Consider the following 26,049-nt stretch of genomic DNA (forward strand, 5'->3'; position numbering starts at 1 on the left):
GATGGTTGTCTTCCGTTTTCTTCCACGTCTCTCTGGTTTTGCTCTCCATTTTAAGGCATTGGAGATCATTTTAGCTGAACAGCCTATCATTTTTTGCACCTCTTTATAGGTTTTCCCCTCTCTAATCAACTTTTTAATCAAAGTACGCTGTTCTTCTGAACAATGTCTTGAACGACCCATTTTCCTCAGCTTTCAAATGCATGTTCAACAAGTGTTGGCTTCATCCTTAAATAGGGGCCACCTGATTCACACCTGTTTCTTCACAAAATTGATGACCTCAGTGATTGAATGCCACACTGCTATTTTTTTGAACACACCCCTTTCAACTAATTCAACTAATTGCCCAATTGCACAGCCTTAAGAGCGTGCATATCATGAATGCTGGGTCTTGTTTGTTTTCTAAAAATCTACTGAACCTACTGGTAACTTGTTTGCCACGTAGCAATAAAAAATATACTAAAAACCTTGATTATTCTGGTTAGTCACATTGTACTGCTATTATTTTGAACAAGACTGTATATATATATATATATATATATATATATATAATTGCCAAGTCTTTTGAAGCTATTTTATATCTTTGTATGGGGATCAAACCAAATGTTCCTTTTGTGTTCCATAGAAGAGGGGAAAAAAGACTACATAAGTGTTTTGAGTAATTCATGTCAGAATTACCCTTTCTTTAGGTAAACTATCCCTTTAAGAAAAGTTTGTTCACACTGTATCTGCCTCCAAGAATGTACTGTGTATTCTTAGATGAATTCTCACTCATCATCTTACATAATGCAGCAACATTTGATGAAAAATGTATTTTACTTGAGTCTACTTGAGGGCTGTATGCCAATTATGTACTCACATACTGTAGGTTGATAACATATTTATATGGTTTCAGTGTAGTGAAGTCAATCCATGACTTTGTTTGAAATGGAATACTATTGCACTTCTGAATCTTGTTGAACTTACTGTAGTAAATCATCTGGGTATTTTTAGTATACTGTTTTATAAATACAATGAATTCAGACATGCTATTTAGTTCGAATACTGTTTTTCACTTACTGCAAAGACATATTTGGACATAGGGTAAGCATTTCAAACAGTTTTATGGTACACTGTAGTTGCACGACTTGGCTAATTTGCATGTTAAATAATCAGTAGTATGCAATTTAATTATATACATATTCCAATTTTGAGCCAAAATGATCAGATAATAAATAAAAAAGTATCCATTCACCAAATGGAAGGTGAATTCAGGTTCACTGAATTGTGAGATACAGTATTCAACAAAGTGTACTATGCATTGCATTGTAGTATGGCAGTGTCTTTATAGAATGAAACTTAAATTTAAGTTAATCTAATTCTTCCAGCAAAAAGTCTCATTCTCCTTCAGAATTTCAACTAAGGACATCTGCTGTGCCATATGAGACCCCTAAGCTTTCATTTCATGGCACACTTCCATGGCCTAATGCTAACACTAACCCGTTTTAAAATCCTGAGCGTTTTGTCTGAATTATAGCATCTGTGCTAAATCAGTACTGGCAGTGATTCAAAAGGAAGATTCTGCAATATTCAACAATATAATGCAACAATGGCCCTATTATATGCAACAGTAAGCCCTAAAGCCCAGTCCATCCTGACCTTAAACCAACCATTAAATTATTCAAACTCCATCATGGACCGATTGCTGGCGATGTGGCTCTGGTGACATACTCATCCATCTGCGGTCAGGCTAACAGAGCAGTGATGGGTCGTTCTTTAACGATTTGTTCATTTTGAACGAATCTTTAATGTGACTCGGGAAGAACGAGTCATCTTGGGGAGTGATTCGGTAAGTCGTGCATGCTCAACATTCTATAGGTTCTGTACTGGAGTTAGTCTTGTAGTTTACCTGTTTCAGTCAACGCAGTCTTGAGCCGTAAAGAGAATTGATTAGATCATCTCAAGAGTCTTTGGGATTTTTGAGTCATTCATTCTACACGTGACAGACCCATAAGCTTTAACCTATGCAGTCTGAACCTGAAAGAGACTTAATAATAATAATAACCAACTCTTTATTACCTTTGTAATAGCATTCAATGTATGGAAAATAACCACCATGACAGATATTCACACATTTATAAACTCTAAGAAGTAAAAAGCTACAATTTGTTACCCTGGCAACAATTAAATCTTAAACTGAAGCAATGAATAAATCTTTTCTGTTTCTTATAGCATTATAGTTTTGTATTGTTTGTAGAGTGATCAACGTTCGTGTAAGTACTTGTAGACCATACAGTGTATTGAGTCCACTGTGAGGCTTGTTTTATGAAAGCCTAGAGAACTGTTATGTAACTGTACATGACAGAATTTAATCTTTAATGACAGGATGTCTATGTAAAAGCATGTTAATCTGGTCATGGTGATATTTTAAGGTTTGGTAGACATCAGGCCGATATAGCTATACCAACAGTAACCAGAATAAACCAGCTAACATGGAAATATATTCTGATCCTTGCTCAGTTTTTCACCATCACTCTATAGATGTACTTTGAGTTGCAACATTAAAGAAATAGTTCACTCGAGTGATATTCTGTTTGGGAAGATTTTCAAAAAATGACGGGCTACATTTTGGCCTGTTCTTCACACAAAGCTATTGAATGGCTTCTGAAGGCTTGGAATATAGCGCATGAGTCATCCGACTACTTTCATGAAGCTTTTATGGAGTTGGTCCTTTTTGGAGCTTGACAGCTGCGGCCGCTGTGAAAAGAGCTGCATGGAGATTCTTCCACAGAAAAAAAAAACAACAACACAAGAAGTTGGGATGACATGAGGGTGAGTAAATAATGACAGAGTGTTCATTTCTGGCAGTTTTAGCAAGTATTTTGAGTGTCTTGTTCAACATATTTGTTTTCGTATAAAAGCAACACAACTGAAATTATAGCCGCGGCACAGTGCATGAGTGTGAATAATGCAATATCCACCTTTGATCGCGTATAGGTGTGCATTTTACTTAGAGAGCTCAGAACTGTCTATCTTGACTACACTTATTTCACTCCTCCCCTCACTACTCTAACCAAAATTTCAGACGAGGCTTGTTGCATCTCAAACGAGCGTAATGACTCTCTGTATTACTCAGTGTGTTGTTGACTGATTCAAATAATTCATTCAAAAACATAATTTCAATTAGAAAATGGACGTTACTGCCGGTTGTATTCAAACAAGTGAATATATAAAAATATAAGTGAATGTACACATATATCCAGACATATATCCAGGCTCAGCATCACAGTAACAAACTAATAACATTTCACATTTACTGTTTTTCTTTTTTTTTTTAAATAAAAATCAATTAATCCTAAAATCCACAAGCTATTCAAGCCAGCGCCGGCATATTGTAGCAATGAGTCGGCATGTTAGCATCAGCTCCTTTCAAAGCAAAAGGTCAGCTGAGGTTGTTTCCCACCACATGAACGCAGATTTGCAGATGACCTTTTCATAATGCACCTGGGACGGCGTTTCTGCACCGTGACCCAATGCGCTCTTTTAACGCACTCCAGTGTATGCCATGCATGACTTATCAGTGAAAAGCCTCTTTGTTTGGCTGTGATTTTCCTCACGTCTCTCTATCGTTCTTCCATTCACACTTAACTTTGAAAAAAAAAAGAGCTCTTCCCAGCACAGGTCTAAAAACAGCTGTCGCTTCAGAGAATAGCAGAGCTGTCATTCACCTGGCCAACTAAAGAAGCACTCACAGCGAGCAGATACAAATCAGGACATCCTGTCTGATAGACATAGTGCTGTTTGTCAGAGCCCACAGAACCCTATCTCTTCAGAACAGCACTATAACAGTCTTCTCTGGTTCTGCATATAGATCTTTGTAGAACAGATCGATCGGATGCATAACACACAGCAATTTGTAATACAGCTTTTTCTGTGCATACCGCTGAATATCCATTTATTCACCAGCACTTTTGAGACTTACAATAGGCTTACCAGAAATGCTGTGATAAATTTGGTATCAAAACAGAATTCGGTGGGCACTTTGTGTTTGACTGCCCCGTGAATTAAACATCAGACAGATATTGGCACATCACTTCCGGCTGCTCCATTCACAAGAGTGAGTAGAAATAGCTTCTAAAAACAGACAAAATAAAAACGGCAAACTGACTCTTGGGACCAAACTACATATGAATGAGTATTGCTTTTTACAGAGAAGATCATAAAAAGGATTTGATGGGCACTGCTTGCTTTCAACCTCTGTCAGGAAAAGAACCTTAGTAGACAGAATCACAAAGCAGTTAAATGTTGCATAAAACTGAATTGCATTTAACATTTGGCCTATTATTGACCTTATTAAAGTAAAATGTATTTACTAATTTACTACTGTTTGTGGTCAGTGGGGACACTTTTGTGAAGTGTTTTTATTCATTAGTGATACATTAAATGGATCAAAAGAAGACATGTAACAATAAAGACATTTATAATGTAAGAAAAGATTTCTATGGCAAATAAATGCTGTTATTTTATAAAAATATATAATGCAGCACAACTGCTTTCAACATTGATAATATTTAATATTTAATATTTAAAGATAAGAGTGAGGACATTTATAATGTTACATAATAACACATGACACAAAAGACTGGAGTTGTGACTGCTTTGCAATCAAATGAATCATTACAGTTTAATATATATATTGAAACAGAACTGTTCTTTTAAATTAGAACATTATTTTACAACATTATTTTTATTTATTTTTTGTATTTTAATCAAATAAATGCAGCCTGGGAAAGGATAAGTGACTCATTTTAAGAATTTGCACACTTCGATCACAATATGATGCATCTCATTGCTGTTTATCTCTTAATAATTTGTCTTATTCTCATTTTTCACATCATGCAATGCATCTGTATTTACAGTTTCAGTGTATAAAGCACTGAATAAACATAATAAAAATGACACCTTCTTCTCCCAAATTGTTACCTACTTGGGTAAACAGTTGCTAAAATACTGATATTTAAAGACACAAACATACTGCAGTTTGTTCACAATGATGCAATATCAGAAGAAACCAGCAAACAAGGACAGACTACAATCCTGAAAGAAATTTGTGCTGCTTTAATAACTTCCACCAGTTTAAGTGACATGTCAGATCTCAGAAGCTTGAGTGCCCAAAATGATTCAACCAGCAGTCAGTGTTTCTGATTGGCTAAAAAGCGTGGGATGCTCCCCTGAATCTTCTTCTAGCTGTTAACAAAGTCTGGTTCTGTCACAGAGACAGGTGGGATTTCTCGGGACACCTACATCAGTGATATCTGTCAGCTATAAGGACATTTTATGTGTAGTATTGCAAAAAGTATCTTACAGCCAGCGGTAAGAATGACCCAGAATGACACTCATAAATCGGATGTCATTGAGTCGCTCAGCCATCATTTCTTGCCGAGGGCACCAGAATCATCATCATTTCAAAAGTCTTTAACTAGTCAAGTTTGGTTCTGATTTAACAATCCAGCACCGACCTGCATAAGCAAGCATGGAAATTCAAGATAGCCTTTTTTCACTGAGAGCTCATCGCCACAGCAAGTGTCTTGTCTGTCATAATCAGCGCACCCAAGCTACTTATCAAGTACACTGAAACAATTATTAAAGTATAAAAATGATGACATATTACATAATTAAAATTAATATAATTAGTCTCTATTCAGATACCCAGTTAATTGCACAGAACTAGGGTGAGGGTTGAAGCTAATGAGGTGAGGAAAATCTAGCTTGATTTAAATGACATTAATCTGATTGCATTTGAGTTTATTTATATACATATATATATACACTATTCATACTCTGGTTGCATGAGATTTCATATTCACCATCAGCACAGCAGACTCCTCGTGAGAACACAAGCTTCCAAAGCCATGTGTTTCAGTTCCTTAGAGTTTGGCAGTCATGTAATGCAATATTCAACACTTCAGCATCCTTCTACTTGATCACAGTAGTGTTTTGTGGTGCTTTATTTGAATACAATGATTTAATGCTGCACACATTTACACATTATGTAAAGATAAAGGTCCGTTCCTGAATATGACATCTACTCTGCAATTGACTCCAACTTTTTCTGTGCCTGCTCGTTTTTATTCATGATTCTACCTTACAATATATATGAGCACAGGATATAGCCAGGTATAAACACATATACAGTAAAACCTGGTGTTGTTTTGGATTTGTTTTTTTTTCTTCTGTTTTTACAAATTATATTAGCACCTTAAACAGTGTAATTAGCACCTTAAACTTTGTAATATGAAATTTACCACATTAACTACGTTATTAGAGTTAGTTTTTAATAACTTGGTTATTAACTATAAAAGATGCATATAAAAGCCTGTCAAAAAGCACAAACAGCAGAGTAATTGACTGAGTTACCTTTCGCCTCTGATTGTGTTAATACTGTCAAAAACACACTAGGTTTACATATAAACAAAGTTATGTATAAAGTAAAAGTAATCAGAAAATGATGAATGTGTGACTGTATTTTTAGATGCATGTCTTAAAGTGACAGCAGACTAATTGAAGCATACTGTAGCTTGTCATTAACTCTTTCGCACGTGAGTTTAAAATATTTTAGCTGAGCCTTTTTTTTTTTTTTGGTGACCATTATTTTAAAATCTGTCGCCTTATTGTTTCAATGTGCCATGCTTGTCATGTGACACAACGCACACACAGTTGATCTATGCAACATATGGATTAATTTTATTTAGTTTATCCCGGTTTATTCAAAATATTCACAAAAATTCTCACTATATTAGGAAATATTGGATATTCCGATTCTGAAATATGTGCAAGTAAACCTATTTGGTAGTTTAAACACTTTTATATCAACTGTGTTAGTTGATATTGGTGCCATGTTAGTTCACACTGAATCCGAGCTGTGGGATTTATAACACGCAACTTCATCCTCTCCTCCCAAAACATGTTAAAGTACGTAGGTCTCTGGTAAACTGGGAGAAGAGCAAAGTGAACTTTATAGTTACCACAATCTGTATATGATACCAATAAAAACATTTTGTCAGATTATATTTGTAAGGATCATTATTACCCTTTCCATAGACATCAGCATGTATTTAACTGTAAATGTATGGTCTTGCTAGTACTTATGTGTAGTTAAATGTCTGAACCCTAAAATAAGCATGATATGGTTGAAAATAATGAATATTTATGATAATATGAAAATCGCTCAGAGCGTCCGATCTGTCTCCGCACCAGCCAAAGCATGAAAGCAGATTTAAATTCAGCAGTTGATGACACGACAGACTGAAATTTCTAATCACACCAGTGTGATCGTATGCTTCATGCACCAGCCAAGACTGATCACACCGGTATAATCGCTCGCGTTAAAGTGTTAAAGGGATATTTCCCTCAAAAATCTTGTGCTGAATGCAAAATAAGATATGTTGGGTAACCAAACAGCTTCTGGTCCCCATTAACTTTTGCAAGTCACTGGTGACCTGCAACTGTTTGGTCACCCACATTCTTCAAAATAACTTTTATGTTCAGCAGAAAAAAAGAAACTCAACATCTTGAGAGTGAGTAAATCATGACAGTATTTTCATTTTTTGCTGAATTTTCAGAAGTTTGGACATGAATGAAATTAACCTGCACATAACCCTTTCACAGGCATTTTTTTTCACGGAAGATATCATGATGTATCATTAAAGGATTGTCTAGCAATATCTCAATTATCGCAGAATTGCTGTATCATATACTAATTGTTAATATAATTAGTCTCTATTCAGATCCCCAGTTAATTGCACAGAACTAGGGTGAGGGTTGAAGCTAATGAGGTGAGGAAAATCTAGCTTGATTTAAATGACATTAATCTGATTGCATTTGAGTTTATTTATATACATACAGTCTTGTTCAAAATAATAGCAGTACAATGTGACTAACCAGAATAATCAAGGTTTTTAGTATATTTTTTATTGCTACGTGGCAAACAAGTTACCAGTAGGTTCAGTAGATTCTCAGAAAACAAACAAGACCCAGCATTCATGATATGCACGCTCTTAAGGCTGTGCAATTGGGCAATTAGTTGAAAGGGGTGTGTTCAAAAAAATAGCAGTGTCTACCTTTGACTGTACAAACTCAAAACTATTTTGTACAAACATTTTTTTTTTTTCTGGGATTTAGCAATCCTGTGAATCACTAAACTAATATTTAGTTGTATGACCACAGTTTTTTAAAACTGCTTGACATCTGTGTGGCATGGAGTCAACCAACTTGTGGCACCTCTCAGCTGTTATTCCACTCCATGATTCTTTAACAACATTCCACAATTCATTCACATTTCTTGGTTTTGCTTCAGAAACAGCATTTTTGATATCACCCCACAAGTTCTCAATTGGATTAAGGTCTGGAGATTGGGCTGGCCACTCCATAACATTAATTTTGTTGGTTTGGAACCAAGACTTTGCCCATTTACTAGTGTGTTTTGGGTCATTGTCTTGTTGAAACAACCATTTCAAGGGCATGTCCTCTTCAGCATAGGGCAACATGACCTCTTCAAGTATTTTAACATATGCAAACTGATCCATGATCCCTGGTATGCGATAAATAGGCCCAACACCATAGTAGGAGAAACATGCCCATATCATGATGCTTGCACCTCCATGCTTCACTGTCTTCACTGTGTACTGTGGCTTGAATTCAGAGTTTGGGGGTCGTCTCACAAACTGCCTGTGGCCCTTGGACCCAAAAAGAACAATTTTACTCTCATCAGTCCACAAAATGTTCCTCCATTTCTCTTTAGGCCAGTTGATGTGTTCTTTGGCAAATTGTAACCTCTTCTGCACATGCCTTTTTTTTAACAAAGGGACTTTGCGGGGGATTCTTGAAAATAGATTAGCTTCACACAGACGTCTTCTAACTGTCACAGTACTTACAGGTAACTCCAGACTGTCTTTGATCATCCTGGAGGTGATCATTGGCTGAGCCTTTGCCATTCTGGTTATTCTTCTATCCATTTTGATGGTTGTCTTCCGTTTTCTTCCACGTCTCTCTGGTTTTGCTCTCCATTTTAAGGCATTGGAGATCATTTTAGCTGAACAGCCTATCATTTTTTGCACCTCTTTATAGGTTTTCCCCTCTCTAATCAACTTTTTAATCAAAGTACGCTTTTCTTCTGAACAATGTCTTGAACGACCCATTTTCCTCAGCTTTCAAATGCATGTTCAACAAGTGTTGGCTTCATCCTTAAATAGGGGCCACCTGATTCACACCCGTTTCTTCACAAAATTGATGACCTCAGTGATTGAATGCCACACTGCTATTTTTTTGAACACACCCCTTTCAACTAATTCAACTAATTGCCCAATTGCACAGCCTTAAGAGCGTGCATATCATGAATGCTGGGTCTTGTTTGTTTTCTGACAATCTACTGAACCTACTGGTAACTTGTTTGCCACGTAGCAATAAAAAATATACTAAAAACCTTGATTATTCTGGTTAGTCACATTGTACTGCTATTATTTTGAACAATACTGTATATATACACTATTCATACTCTGGTTGCATGAGATTTCATATTCACCATCAGCACAGCAGACTCCTCGTGAGAACACAAGCTTCCAAAGCCATGTGTTTCAGTTCCTTAGAGTTTGGCAGTCATGTAATGCAATATTCAACACTTCAGCATCCTTCTACTTGATCTCAGTAGTGTTTTGTGGTGCTTTATTTGAATACAATGATTTACTGCTGCACACATCTACACATTATGTAAAGATAAAGGTCCGTTCCTGAATATGACATCTACTCTGCAATTGACTCCACCTTTTTCTGTGCCTGCTTGTTTTTATTTATGATTCTACCTTACAATATATATGAGCACAAGATATAGCCAGGTATAAACACATATACAGTAGGATCATAAACAGTTCAAAATAACTTTTATGTTCAGCAGAAGAAAGAAACTCAACATCTTGAGAGTGAGTAAATCATGACAGTATTTTCATTTTTGCTGAATTTTCAGAAGTTTGGACATGAATGAAATTAACCTGCACATAACCCTTTCAGAGGCATTTTGTTTTCACGGAAGATATCATGATGTATCATTAAAGGATTGTCTAGCAATATCTCAATTATCGCAGAATTGCTGTATCATGATTTTATCTGTATATATTACTCATTGATTGCTCATTCAGCGGACTTTCTCTCAGATGTTTCACTTCAAATTCCTTATGCGACACATAAGAAAATATATATATATAAAAAACAATTAGAAATGTCTCATATTGAAATATTTGACATTTTGTTACGTGCAATAAAGAGATCTTTGGTAAAACTAAAGGAGAAAAATCAGAAGACATAATCAGGAGACCCATAGCTGTCTAGGACAAACAGATTTGTTTAAACAAAATACCATTCTTGGCTTGACTTTCCTATTGTCCATGACGCGGTGTGCTCAAGACTCTCCTTGAAGCAGACGTGAGTATATTCCGCCGAGGAACCCAAGTGAAAGATATTAAGACGTCACCCACAGAGATTAGACCCTCATCTACTCTGACAACCATTCAGAAGCACAGCTTGAAGACTTGAGGGTTTTATTTCCCTACCTTTTGATGATAAAACTTTGAAAGGGAATTTTAATGTAGAGGATTATAAAGGGACAGATACAGAGGAAAGGAGTGACCCTCTTCAAATTCTTAAAGAAGAGTGAAGAAGGAACCACTGGTAAAAGCTTTCTTTTCTCCATCCAAACGATAAGATACTGGTGGAGTTCACTCATTTTAGAAACTGTAGGGTCATCTATCCAGATAAGATATGACACCGCATTGAAACATGGAGACAGTATGAACAGAGAAATGATAAGAGTTTTATTTGGCGGGACAGAGAAGCAGGGGAACTTGACAGGCTAAATTGATTTCGGTGTTGGTGAGTAATTGTAGGTGCTATGGGAAACTGGTTTGCAGAGAGTAAATCTGTGAAGGCTCCAACTGTTCAACATAACAATGTGAGAATCAATGTCCCAGTGATCTACAGGAGGGCTTTCAAAAAGTGTCATTTAAGCAATAACATATTCCTACAGAGACAATGGTAATTATCGGCTTTGTTGGAAGACAATCTGTCACTGTGCTTAGAAAATAACATAACATCTACAGTGATGACCAGCAGATCCAAACACGTCTAAATGACCAAAATCTAATACCATGGTATGAGTCATTTATAAAAAATGCAATAAAATTAAACATTAAATGAATATTTATATATATGAAATAGTTTTAAAAAAATAATTGTACATTTTCTGAAAAAGAAAAAAAAAATGTATTACACTTTTACTTCTAAACATTACATGAAAAACTGAAACTTAAATACAGTAGTTATTTTTGCTTGAAAATTTAATTAGATTTTTTATTTTTATTATTGTCGTTATTAAATAACCATACAAGGATGCCTGTTTCTTTGGATAATCCACTAAATTAAAACTTCACACACGAAAGCACCTATGTTTACTTCATCTCATTTGATTGTTTTGGATGCAAACCAGAGGATATTTCCAATGATTCATATTCATGGCATTAGTGCAAAAACAGCTTTGTAACAATTTCAAAACTGCTAAACAGATTTTATATTTATTTATTTATATGAAGACTATCACATAATCACACTATCATGGTACTTATAGTTATACTAACTAGTCTTTTTGCACTACAGGCACTGCCCTGGAATAAGAATGGATCCTGTTTGGCAAGCTGAATGGCACTAATGATGAAGATTTAATAAATCAAAAGCTCAGTGACATAAATCTTGTGAAAAGAGTCTGCAAACACGTCAGATACTGGCTTTTAATAGGACGGCAAACCAGGGCTTGGATGATTAGTGTACCATTTCTAGTCATGATTGTCAAAAAAAAAAAAAAAAGGACATCCCAAATTTGTGTAAAGGATTCAATACTTTATCTGTCTGTGTTCATTCTTGTCAACTGAATAACATTACCTGTGAAATTAGCAATGCAATCCAGTCTTTCATTGTTAATAAAATGCAAAATGTGTTGAAACGAGAGCTCCGCTGACACTAATGCGCAGTTGCTCAGAAACAAATGACAGCTAATGTAGCTGTCCACGTGTGTGATGCCAAAATACCCAAATGAGACTGAGCGACACATCTGTGATTCACAGTGAAATACTGACTGGCACAAATTCACAGTCTGTGATGCTCACGCTGTCAATAATCTGTTGTAAAAAAATAAAAATAAATATGAAACGCATATGCTCCTTTGGACCCATACCATTCGCATTCAGGATGTCATTGGCAGATTGGGATACAAATATCTCAGATATACTAACAATATATAATTTGATAGACAACAGTAACATTACATTAACATTACAATCAAATGCTGATATTATATTATATATATATATATATATATATATATATATATATATATATATATATATATATATATGTGTGTGTGTGTGTGTGTGTGTGTGTGTGTCTGTGTGTGTAAAGAATTCCCAGGGGGCAAATGCTCATCTAATTGTAGTACCACATTCATAGCGAATGTCCTCAGAGTAATTAGTGAATCTCTCTTAGTCCAGCCTGAGTGCGTAATATTCATGAAAGCTTTGCTAGAGACCTTTCCACTGTAATCATCCTCATCTCTCTCACTCTTTATCACTCTCCAGTGACCTTTTCAATCAATTAAAGCTTTAAGGCTGACCTGATCAGTGTGAACATGAGTAGAACAAGCTGTCCACAAGTCCATGAGCTGGAAGAGCTGAGAGGTCAGAGCAGGGCCAGTGCTGACATATGACATTAAGATACATATACCATTCAAAAGCTTGGAGTCATTAGATTTTCTTTGGATTTTTTTTTTTTTTTTTAAATAAGTATCTCAGTAATAATGTCAACTATTATAACAATTTTAAATAACAGTTTTTAATATATTTTAAAATGTAAATTATTCCTGTGATAGTAAAGCTGAATTTTCAGCATCATTACTCAAGTGTCACTTCATCCTTCAGAAATCTTTATTATATTCTCATTTGCTACTCAAGAAACATTTGCACTGCTTAAAACTGTATTTACTGACACTTGTGACTTGTTGAATTAATGCTTCTGGATGAATACAATTATCTATTGCATTTACACAAAATTTAGCTGACAACAGACTTCTGTTGTCAAAATTTCATCAAATTAAATGTATAAATCTGATCAAATGTTGAATATTTAGAGGCCACATTTGCCTGGTTTAATTTTAGGCCTACCCTGAATATATATAAAAACATGATTTAGCAGACTCTTTTATTCAAAATATAAGTCCATGTCACACTTTAAGTGCCTTGCTTCTTTTTGTAACAAGTAAAATTAGCAGGAGTTCTCAAGAGACAGAGAAAATGAGAGAGAGAGGGAGAGAGAATAGACTCCTACCCTCTATCTCTTGCTGCGTTTCCACCGCAGGAACTTTACCCAGGAACTAGGGACTTTGGCCTGGTACTTGGTGTGTTTCCACCGCAGGAACCAGGAACTAAATAAAGTTCCGGGTAAAAAAATGCCCCTTAGAAAGTCCCTGCTGGCGAGGTGGTACTTTTTCAAAGTTCCGTAACTTTTGGGGGCAAGACTTTGGCGCAAAACATGCTGATTGGTTGAGTTCACGCAGCACTGGTTGAGTTCAACCACCATTTATTCGGATCAACATTTTCTAAATATTACTGCTATTGTGTCATGAAATGTAATTTCAAAAGTATTTCAGGCGAGAATGTAGTTGTTTAAAACTCAAATCTGTGGTTTATTTATAAAGACAGCACCTATTTAAAAATGTGTTTCGCCGATCTCGGAGACGGTGAGCTCCACACTATCAGCGGGAGCTCAGTGATCATCTATCCAACAAGAAGCACCCTCACCTCGGCTGGACCTTCTGATATGTGCCGCTGGCTCTGACGTCTCTTTAGTGGTTAAACATAAAATATAATTCAGCTGCGGGGTAAATCTAAAAGGTTTTCTTTGGTCTGTATTCAATTTATCTGTATGTTAAAATGAAAATAAAAAAGGCAAGTCTATATAATATTTCGTTTCATTGTAATGGCTGTATATAACGTTACACATATCCCTGAACTAAGTACATTTCTGCAGCTGTTATTATGTTTAAATGAAAACGAAAGGAGGCAGTGGTATTTGATATCCGATTTCATTTTATTGTAAATATACAGAGAGGAAAATTACAGGATTTGCGTTCGCCGCGGACATCACACTCCCCAGTCGAATGCACGAAGTCAGAACTAACTACCGATGATGCATGTCCAAAATCAGCGTACTTTTTTTTTTTTTTTTAAATCAGCGGTACTTTGTATTGAGAAACGCTCGCAGACCTACGTCACCAGTCTATTTGCCTAATCTTCCCGGTACTTCACACCGCGGTGGAAACGCAGAAAGCAACAGGTCTTTGGGAAAAAAGTTCCTGGGAAAAAAAGTTCCTGGTACAAATGTTCCGGGGAAATTTCGGTGGAAACGCGGCATCTGTCCTTCACAATAAAGATTTTTAAGGTGTTTATCAAAGTTTTCAGAAAACTCCAAATTAATCTCTAAATTGTTATCTCTATGCCCAAGCAGTGAAGACACTTCTTATGTAAATCATGACCTACTAATGCTGCTGTTATCAGACATAATGTAATTTGCATAATTGTCCCCTCGTTCAGCAGCCCAGCTTGTTTAAATTTCAACCTTTGGCTTTTGGTGGGTAACACCTTGTATAAGTAATTCAAAGTCCATGAGTGGGATTTGCATAAGACAAACTCAAACCTCAGAGATAGAATTTATCATCCAAAGCTTTTCAAGATTGTAAATTTATTAAAATAAATTCATTAGACTCATCAAGACTGCATTTTATTTGATCAAGAATCCAGTAAAATTGGAAATATTGTGAAATATTATTTCAATTTAAAATAAATATTTTCTATTTCAATATATTTTAAAATGTCATATATTCCTGTGATGCAAAGCTGAATTTTCAGCATCATTGTTCTGGTCTTCAGTGTCACATGATCTTTCAGAAATCATTTTAAATGCTGATTTGTTTTCAGCATATTAAAATGTTATATGCTGAAATAATATAACATTTTATATTATTTCATAATAAATATTTTGTATATATAGTCATAAAAAACACCATTTGTTTGAATCAGAAATCATTCTAAAACTGTAACTTGATCAACTGAATGCAGCCTTAATTAATAAAAAATAATAATAATCCTACTAACTCCAAATTCCAAATTCTACTCGTCATAATAATGTGATTTCACCTGTAAATCATATATATGATACAATGTGCTGTAAATATGTCTCAGATATTTTCAGTTTTGTTTCTTTTCATTTTTATATCTGCAAAAAAAAAAAAAAAAAACGTCATATACCCCCACAGAGTATAGTATCTTCACTCACAAGAGTACTGAGCATGTCAATCTTTAGGAAGCGAGAAAAACACATCTTTATGTTTGAACTAAAAACAACTTCTGCAACATCAGTACGAGGCATCTAGACATCATGAGCTTTGGGAATTTGACAGACAACATATTAGTTCAACATTTTGTGCAACATCTCGACATAAATAGAAAAAATCCCTCTGACACAAATGCAGAAATACTTCTGTCTCCATTTACTCGACTTCATGCTGATATGTTATCCTGCTCGAAAACTTTTCACACTGTGATATAGGATTTTGGTCACACAAAATTGGTCGGGGAGGGGGTTGGCAACAATGGCATCACATTCAAGGCATTGGCTGAAAGCCTAATCTCTCAACACAGATGTGTAGGACTCCTATAATTCAAGCATTTGAAGAGAGCTCAAAACTCCTCCATTGGCATTTAAGTGTTGGCACTAACAGAGGACATGGCAAAATAAAAAAATAAAAAACACTTGTGCACATTGATATAATGTCAACATGCTTTCAAAAACATGCATCCATTACAACTGGCAGAGCTCAGCATCAGAAAACTCATTGGCTCTGTTTCAGAACCTAGTGAACTGCCTACGTAGGCAGCATCTAAAGGCATTATAGACACCTTCCTTTCATGTAGGTTGTTCAAAAACTTATAGGCAAGCATAATTATTCTAAAATACCTTCTATGTGGCTTTTAAAGTTAGCATCGCATAAAAAGCATGCACCGTGCTTGCCATCTAGAATGAAAAAAAGAGCATTTTAGTTGACAGACAAAGCAAGATGTATATATGTAGCATGATGTATATATACTTATAATTTATACCGAAAATAATTAATAAAATTCACCTCAAAATAATAATAATAATTACATTATATTTGTCTGTGCTGTGTATATTTATGCATCACCAGGCGCGGATTTATGGGTGGGCCTGGGTGGGCACGTGTCCACCCAGATTGACTGGTGGCCCACCCAATCAGATTATCTGTGTATGTAATCTGTGTGTAACCTGAACACCAGTAAAAACATGTTTAATAGCATTTGGTTGTTAGCCTTGTGGATATATAACACATAGCATACATGTTTTTTTTTCTGTCATGATTCTTTTTAAAACACAGAATCAGCTCGTTCTCTTTTGTTTTTTTTTTTGTTTTTTTTTCTGCACGGGACGGCCACAACCTCTCCGTGCGCAAACTGACTTAAGTGGTTTAACGCCACTGTTAAACTGTGAAACACACATACTCCGTGTGTGCAGTGTGTGACTGATCCACGACTGTAGGCTACCACAAACACATACTCACTATTTGTATAGTGAAAAAAAACTAAAAAAAAGGTTTGTCAGCATTGCTATTCTCTTTGTACATACACTCTTTAATAGACGTTTTAACACAATTTAAACAACGTATTATTCAGCGCTACGTATATAGATTTATATATTAAGTTGCTCAAACAAGTGGTAAAATATTTAACCATGTAGTATAGCTACTTATATTAAAATCTCAAACATTTCAAATTAAAACTTAAAACTGACAAAAACAGCCGACTATCATGCCTTTCCTTTTGCATTTAATTTTTAATAGCCTACAATGCTTGCTTAAATATTGCATGTCTCAAAGAAATAGTTTTTTCACCTCCACCATGAATGAGACGAGAGTTGTTCATTATGACAACATTATGTGTATAAGATAAAAAAACCCGAGGCCCCTCCGTATATTGACCAGGCCCACCTATTAATGACGTTCTGTATCCGCCACTGTGCATCACACTGTTAGAATAGTAACTTGTTAACAACAATTTTTTGTGTGTTGTGTGTGTGTGTGTGTGGCAGAATCGTCTTTTTTTATGACATAATATTAAAATAATAAGTTCACACGCACACACAAAAATGTCAATTTATTCTGATCACTGTGCCACTTAAATACTTTATTGATATTTGATTATAATAGAAATTATCACTGTGCAATGGTATTTCAGGATTAATGAATAAGACCCGTTCTTTTTTGTATCTTACATAAATCCTAAAATCCTGCATCCAGAGGGAGCTACACACCTCCATTATCTTCCCTCACACAAACTGTATGACAATCATTCCTGCCTTAAGCATTAGATCGCAATCAGAATGAATTACAGCGTCATTACAGTTCAAATGCAGTGGGCTGATGCTGCCAGACACCAAGAGTGATCCGGTTACCACAGCATCAGACAAACATGCACATACATCGTTAGAGCTAAATTAAAAGTCCGTCGGGGTTTGTTGGCCTGTTTGCTTTAATGTTGCTTTTGAGGCCTGGCTAAAAGAAAGTAATTCCAGGGGAGGATTCCTGTCATCCATACAGGGCATGCTGACAACCACAGCCACATTTCCTATTGATTCACAGCAGAGAATTCATCCCTCACACCCACATACAAGACCGGAGCTGAAAAATACATACATTTGCTCATAAAATATATAGACCTGCACTCAGACTCATGAACACACTCCTATTGACACACACACGCATGGTTTTTCACCTCAGGCAATCCACCCGCAAGAGTTCACTGAACAACAGAGGAAGGAAACAGTTAATCAATATGCATGAAGGCAGAGAAAGAGAAAAAAGAAAGAAAGAAAGACTGTTTCACAGACAAGACTGTTTGTTTCACCAAATGAACTTCCATTCAGTTGAGTCATTTATGCACTGACCCCTGATTTACATCCGTCCACTTCAGCAAAGTGAAACTCTTACTTCTTCAAGATAAATGGTACCAACACAGTAAGAACAATACCAAAACAAACTCAGCAAGAAGATGGGTGCTCAAGCAACAACATTTCTTGTAATTTCTTAGGGAAGTCCAAACTGACAACCATAAAACCCTAACATTTCCTCTAAAACATCAAAGAACCAAATGCAAACGCACTCATTTTTACCAGAATGCACTGTATAACCTTTCCTTTCATGCATGCTGAGTCTAAAGTGAAGGGAATAGAAAATGTACAGACTATTGCTGACAAGTCAGGACTAAAAAGCTGTGACATTTGCATAACCAAAGACATTTGCAATTACAATTGACCAATTAGGCCATCAGAAGCTTTTTGAGAAAGCAGGCCCTCATTATGAACCCAAGAATCATAGCAAGTGGGTCAGACAAAACAACACAAAGCTGGTTGGTTTAAACCTGAGCCAGAAGAGAGAGAGAGAGAGAGAAAAAAAAAAAAAAACCTGAAGCAATGATGAGGAGAAAAGTGTACTGGTAAATTCAAGACAGTCGCACACCAAACCAATGATGCAATTTCGTTTACACAAAATCATGTGTTCATTAATCAAAAACAAACAAATAATAATAAAAATGAAACATACCGATTCTATTCAGGTACAAAATATGTAACTGTCCTTACAAGTACATCGTTGAACTATTACTATGCTGAACAACGCTCAGAAAATCAACAACTGCCTATCTTTAAGAATGAGTCATTGAATCATTAACTTATTCAGTACAAAAAATAAGTGACTGTTAGTGAGTCATTGAATCATCCATGCATCAGATTCATTCAGACTCATTCACTCAGACTCAGACACAATCAAGAACATTGAAGCATGAATTCATATGATTTGTTTAACAACACTGATTCGTTTAGGTTGACTATACATGTGTTTTGGGACATTCTTCATGTCTTAAAGTGTGCCGGACCACAAACCAGTGACTCACTGAATCATTTACTCATTAGATTCATGTAGCAGCGTTAATTCATTCAGTAACACCAAAACTGTGCATTCGGAGATGCTTAATATTTCACTTGAAAATATTTTCTGTGGATGAGCAAAAAATATACCAAGCAACTTCAAAATTAAAGGGATAGTCAGTTCAAAAATGAAATAAATTATGTCATTGTTTACATCCCGCCTCACCTTCATGTAATTCAAAACCTGTATGCATTTCTTTTTCTTTTCTTTTTTTTGTCTTTTTTTTTTTTTTTTGAAATCAAACAGTTTTGGTCTGCACTGATTTGCTTTAAATACAATGGAAACCACAATGTAACTAATGTAGAACAGCTACGTTGCTTTCACTGCAAAATGTAATAGTTAATGTAAAAGTTAAAGGGTCTTTGTTACTTTAGTTAGTTACTCCCCAGAACCGCAGCTAGGATAGAATCCTTTGGGACAGTGGTGGGATTTATTTTTTAATTAACATAAGCATTTTCTTTGTAGTCCTACCTGTGTGAGGTGCCGTCAGAAAGGGAAGCTTGATGGGTGAGAGTGAGAGCAGGTGGAGAGGGTGAGTAGAAGAGATGGATGGTCCCTGTGTCATGTCAGAATCCATCGCCATCATGGCTGCTGCTGCCAGAGCGATTCGTTTAGAACTTCCTACTTGCTTAATGGCCACAGGACAACCTGGAAAGAGAAATAAAGTTGGATAAAAGAAGTGAATTACCGTGCTTCGTCGAATAATACCATGCAGATAACAGTATTTCTGGTTTGCAATTTTCTAACAAAGTGTGTGCTCCAAAATATGTATTTTGAACAAGGATCGGGAAATGGTCTTAGTAAATTCAGTAATGTGAGTCTGTGTCGATTTTTATTACATTAAATTGTCTATTTAAAGTCACCATTAAATCAAAGTAGATTGATTTTTTTTTTTATAGAATATTGCAGTGTTTATTATTTATCTGTGCACATGATTATTATTTTTTTATCAATGTGTCCTCATAAATTTTAATGAACTAATACTACACCATAATCACAATTACTAAACAGTAATCAGGATCAACTAAACAGTAATCAGGATCAACTAAACGCTGTGTTTTCAAAAGTATGTGAAATATTTAAATTTTGCGGCATAGAATACGTATAAGAGTTTTACACACCAGTCTGTTTATTGTGACGACATTTCTACACCCCGAAACGTGACGCTGAATGAAATGAACTGTGACTGGTTGACATGTAATTCAGACAGCCTCATGGGTAGGCATTGGCCAATGAAAGCTGCCATGGATTCCAGACCTTCAGCCGTCAGTCTAGTCAGAGACTAGTTCCCAATAGACAAAATCAAGTGCCGCCGTGTATCTTTTCTCATTCAAGAGGCAAATTCACAGTATGCATGATAAGAGGGAAGATGATCATAACCAGTGTTGTAGTGCAGGGTTTACACAGCTGTATGGCGTATACCCACTTCTTTATCAGTCGGCATTGTGTATACCCATGTCTGAATTCCCTCTGATAGGCTTCATCCTGTAGTGTCCTGAATTAGCCAAATCAAGACAGTCCAGCACATGAGTAGCCAATCTAATCACAAGTGAACAAATGCAAATATTCCCTAAAAACACTCAGGACTGAGGAGTAAACACATTCATGCAGGCTATGTTTCATTCACACTGGAAGCTGGAGGGTGCACTCACACAGAAAGTCCAAAACGGACTCGTAAAGTAATTCTGTAACTTCTACCAGGAAATCCCTAATATAGATAAAGGAATTATATCTATTATATTAATTATATTTGATTATTATTATATTGACATTTATGTCCACCTCAATTCTAAAATGATGGCTACAACCCAATGCCAGGGCTAGAAACTGACTGTATTCCATGGGAGAAACAGTCAGTCACACACAGGAGTAGAGCTTTACAATTCTGGAATCACAATTTTTATTTAATTGTATTTAATTTTATTCAAATTTATTTCATTTTTATTTAAAATAATAATAATAATAATTTGAATAGAGGTCATGATTCTCCCACATTTGTATACAGTCAGCTAAACAAAATAGCATGCAATTTAAAAGAGGTTCTGAAAAAAAATGGTAATTATTGCAGTCAATATTGTATTTATTTTATTTTATTTTAATTGAATTATTTATTGCAAAATCTGCTCCTCTTCCATGGCTAGACTCTCAGAAAAAAAGGTACAGAAGCTGTCACTGGGGCTTTTCAAAAGGCTAAGTAACAAGTAAATATTAGTACGTAAAATAGATTATATATATATATATATATATATATATATATATATATATATATATATATATATATATATATATTGAAAAGGTACAGCCCCAGTGACAGCTTTTGGTCCTTTTGTTCTGAGAGTGTAATATTTATTTCAGAACGATCCTTGCTCCATGAAGTCAAACAGCAAAAGTTAAGTGACAGTGTGCAAATACTATTGGCTCATTTTGGGTTGAAATAAATATGCAAGACTAGTTTTATATGTCACTGTTTATAACAACGGATATTCATAAGTGCTGCTTAAAAAATATTAGCGACATAAATTAAGAGAATACCCACTTCTCAAGGCACCATTACACCACTGATCATAACTTCCGTTAAACGCTGAATTTAAATGCACAATGTTTTTGAGATGTTAATGTTATGTATTACTGGAGTGTTTTTAAATAATTTTTTTATCACTTTAATCATTTTCTGATCACTTTTATCACCATCTATAATCTGCCTAAAAACATAACATGAACACACAATCCCTCAGATACACTAATATCTTCGATATGTGAGTGCATGAACAACTCCAAAACTGCACATTGAAAGAGATTTGGTATGTAACTGAGTTGTGTAATGAACACCAGGCAAGCAAAATCAATGTTATGCATTCATGCATTTGACGGATCCTTTTTGTAGAAAATGCACAAGGTGGAAGAAGTTGCATGGCATTCCGGCTATACGTTTTATCAATATATGCACTTCCTGGGAATTAAACCCACAAATTACAAAGTTTACAGCAAGCTCTGTCAAATCCTTATGTCCTAATTTCCATATAATTTCATTCAAAGTTTGTTTCTACTATTTCAGTGCATAGTTCTGTGAAGGCCAGAAGTAAAATGTTTTTTAATTTATAAATATATGCACCAAACTTCACGGTGTAGTCAAACTATGATGATGATCTATTATGAGTCACCTGGGTGAGCTTACACACATGTGCATGTCTCATCTCCACCGTTTACAGCGCCTGTCTCCTTCGCTGAGCGAGGGAAATGATATTAAACAAAACCTTGAAGAGATCTTTGGAGTGAGCAGGCATGGTGTTTCTTCCACGCTGAGCAGCTGAAACACTTTATCTAATGGTATTGAGTATTGAGTGGGCGGATCAGAGCCAACCAGAGCAGTTAGCATGCACATGTACACCACTGAAAATCAGGCCACCGGGGAATATATCATATGGAACAGCTCCAGCACATCGGCTCTCCCATACTGCGAGAACGCTTAAGAATGCGGAAAAACATCTGAGGGTTGCAGGGAGGAATACTCTGTCATCTGACAGCCCAAGCAAAGGGTATGTGACTGCGGATTAAACTCTAATAACCTTTCAGCTTGATAATGATAAATGTGGATCTAATAACTTCACTTAAACACCTAGCCGCTGGAGATGAAGTGGCATGTTCACAGATCACATAAACAATGCATCGTTCATCAAGAGACACTCTCCATGGACCTAGAAACCTTGAATTATACATCCACCTTCCCTTGAAAGCCAGCCCAGCATGCCATGTGACTTAAACAGAGGTAAATCCTCAAAAGTAACATGGTTTTCAGAAACAGCACTCATAATATATAAACATCTTTTCTTTATCTTTATTATATAAATCTAGATTCAAAACTCATCTGTTTAGCTGTGCATTTATTGAATGAGCACTGCTCGATGTCCGAACTGATTGCACTGTATTTTACGTATTCACTGTATTTTATGTCAAATCATTTTATATTTTAAAAATGTATTAAAATCATTTTAAATAAGTCTTTTTTAAAAATCTTTTTCAAAGTTTTTAAATTGCTTGTTTTATTTTTCTTCATTATTATTTTACTTTCTTTTATGTAAAGCACTTTTAATTACCATTGTGTATATGAAATTAGCTATATACTGTAAATAAACTTTCCTTGGCTTTATTTTGGTTCTGGATGCTGCCTCTTGACAGGTTTAACACCATAAATACTGCGGTGGCCAAAGGCTGCAGGAATGAGGCCATTTTTTTTCCAGTCTCCAGGGGAGCAATTATTGCTGTGCTCCTTTAAGTGTCCTCAAACCTGCCTAAAATAAATCCTACTATTTATTCTTATGTTTGAACCACAGCCAATGATAGTTTTGACATCTCCCTATGATAATATACATATATATATATAGATAATATATATATATATATATATATATATATATATATATATATATATAGTGATCCTTCAAGCCACAGTACGAGTTATCCAAGAATTACAAAATTTTTGCCACATTAAAAATAAAATGTAAACTTTACCTTGTTTTCAAATTTTATTATATTATATATGAGATCTAAGATTTAGTTTCCAGACACTTTGACAGAGGTAATATATACCATATATATAATTCATCGCCATATATATATATATACTGCATATACTGCATATTAAAAAGTGTTTCTGTAAATTGAAATAAACCTGAAATATAATCAAATATAAATATTTAATGAAAAACTTGTTGAAATGCTGCCTTGGCAAAAGTTGAAGTTGTAGTACTAAAATCACTGAAATTAATAATTATTATTATTGAAAGATGGACGGACAGACAGACAGACAGATTGATTAAAATTAAATGAAATATAAAAATATAAGCTAATTCAGAATATTAATAAATACTAAAATAAATATTAATAATCATAACACTGTGATGACACTGTATCAATAAAAAAATACAGAATTTTACTGTTATAGATGTACTGTATATACTATAGTTTAATGTGTCTACTAACAAAGACCAACAGAGTAAACTAGAGAGTTTAAAAAGTGTTTTAAGAAAAAACGACAAACTTTTAAGATGTTATTATCTAAAAGTCCACAGGGCTAAAATTGCTTGTGTGTGTGTGTGTGTGTGTGTAGGTGTGTGTGTGCGTGTGTGTGTGTGTGTGTGTGTGTTCATGTCTGAGTGTGATATGTTTCTAGCAATTTCTATCTCTCAAATCTCTCTCAGGGGGTCTTGTTTCAGAGAAATTGAGCAGAAAGATTCAGGCCAAGACGAGGGTAAATGTAGAGGGAGCCCACAGTGCTCTAGAGCTGTCCGTCCTGCTGCGGAGCAGAAATGGCGAGTGAGTGCACTTATGAGACTTTCGGCCACTTATGTGTGCTTCAGACTACACTGCCATCATCTTGATTCACAAAGAGGCTCAGTGTTGGAGTATCTGTCTCTCTCTCACTATGCTGTCCTCCCAACTGTTCCCTCGTTTACCTGGTTAACAAAGCATATACGTCATACACTCTCCATAAAATCATCTTATTTTGCTGAATTATGCTACCTGTCTCCCTGGACTCCTCCTGCAGCACAAAGGCCAGATGATAACGCTGAGCACCTCTTTTCAGTGTAAAAGTGGATCGACGGTAAACATGGGGCTTTCAACAGTCATTTGTATAGTTAGTTGAGTAAGAAGTCTGGTGGAAGCACAACAATTTTAGTAAACATGGTTTTGAAGTCAACATGAAATCAAAAAGCACACTATTTACTTACTTAAAGGAATAGTTCACCCAAACATGCAAATCTGTCATTTACTCACTCTTAACTGACATATCTGAACCCGTATGGATCCAAAATCACCATAAAATCGCCATATTTCTGCTTTTGCATTGATCATAGGTTTATTTACTTTATTAACTTATGAACCAACATGGCCAAGTTTCAGATAGTTCCAACAAAATAATAATAATAATACAAAACCTGTGCTAATTTAAAGAAACCAAGTTGACAGAAAGATTGAATTCAAGATTTGAGATTCAATATTTACAAGCAATTTTTAGTAGGCCGGTCATTTTTGACCAGGAATACCAAATTAGGTACAGGATTAAGGCAGGCTTAAGGGTCTTGGCTGAGGGAAAATGCATTGCTGCAATACGAACAGGTGCCAATATGTATTGATTTGAAATTGTGTCGGTTGGCTGATTTGTCTTAATGGAGGGCAGAAGTATCGCTGCATGCTCTGCATACATATTGCCAACCAATGAAAGCTATTGCATGGATTTTGTTCATATTATGCATGCAAATAGTGACTTGTGGCATATCAATTTCAGGCCATAAGAAACTGTGTTTTGAAATGTACTGACCATAAAACAGGTTGGATTCTCAACCCAAGCTCACTGGAAATGCTCAATGTGTTTCTGTCAACATGTCTCCATCTCAAATTAATCTCATATAAAAGCCATGCAATAACATCTCTCACATTAGGGTCAAAAATGTCCACTCAAAACTCAACCATTTACCATTAAATTATTTCATATACAGTACAGACCAAAAGTTTGGACACACCTCATTCAAAGAGTTTTCTTTATTTTCATGACTATGAAAATTGTAGAATCACATTGAAGGCATCAAAACTATGATATAACACATGTGGAATTATATATGGAATTATATACATAACAAAAAAAGTGTGAAACAACTGAAAATATGTCATATTGTAGGTTCTTCAAAGTAGCCACCTTTTGCTTTGACTACTGCTTTGCACACTCTTGGCATTCTCTTGATGAGCTTCAAGAGGTAGTCACCTGAAATGGTTCAGGTGACTTCCAACAATGCTTCCAACAGTCTTGAAGGAGTTTCCCGAGAGATGCTTAGCACTTGTTGGCCCTTTTGCCTTCTGTCTGCGGTCCAGCTCACCCCTAAACCATCTCTATTGGGTTCAGGTCTGGTGACTGTGGAGGCCAGGTCATC

General features: G+C 35.5%; 1 protein-coding gene across 1 annotated transcript in view; it reads right to left on the reverse strand.

The window, feature by feature from the left end:
- LOC113055922 (transcription elongation regulator 1-like protein) overlaps nucleotides 1-26,049 on the reverse strand; it is a 77,418-nt gene that overhangs the window by 34,608 nt on the left and 16,761 nt on the right. The window contains exon 4 of the mRNA XM_026222312.1: nucleotides 19,595-19,771. Within this exon, the coding sequence (XP_026078097.1) occupies nucleotides 19,595-19,771 (177 nt within the window). The remainder of the gene's footprint in view (nucleotides 1-19,594; nucleotides 19,772-26,049) is intronic.

Source organism: Carassius auratus, chromosome 37 (assembly GCF_003368295.1).
Source record: "Carassius auratus strain Wakin chromosome 37, ASM336829v1, whole genome shotgun sequence".
NCBI lineage: Eukaryota > Metazoa > Chordata > Actinopteri > Cypriniformes > Cyprinidae > Carassius > Carassius auratus.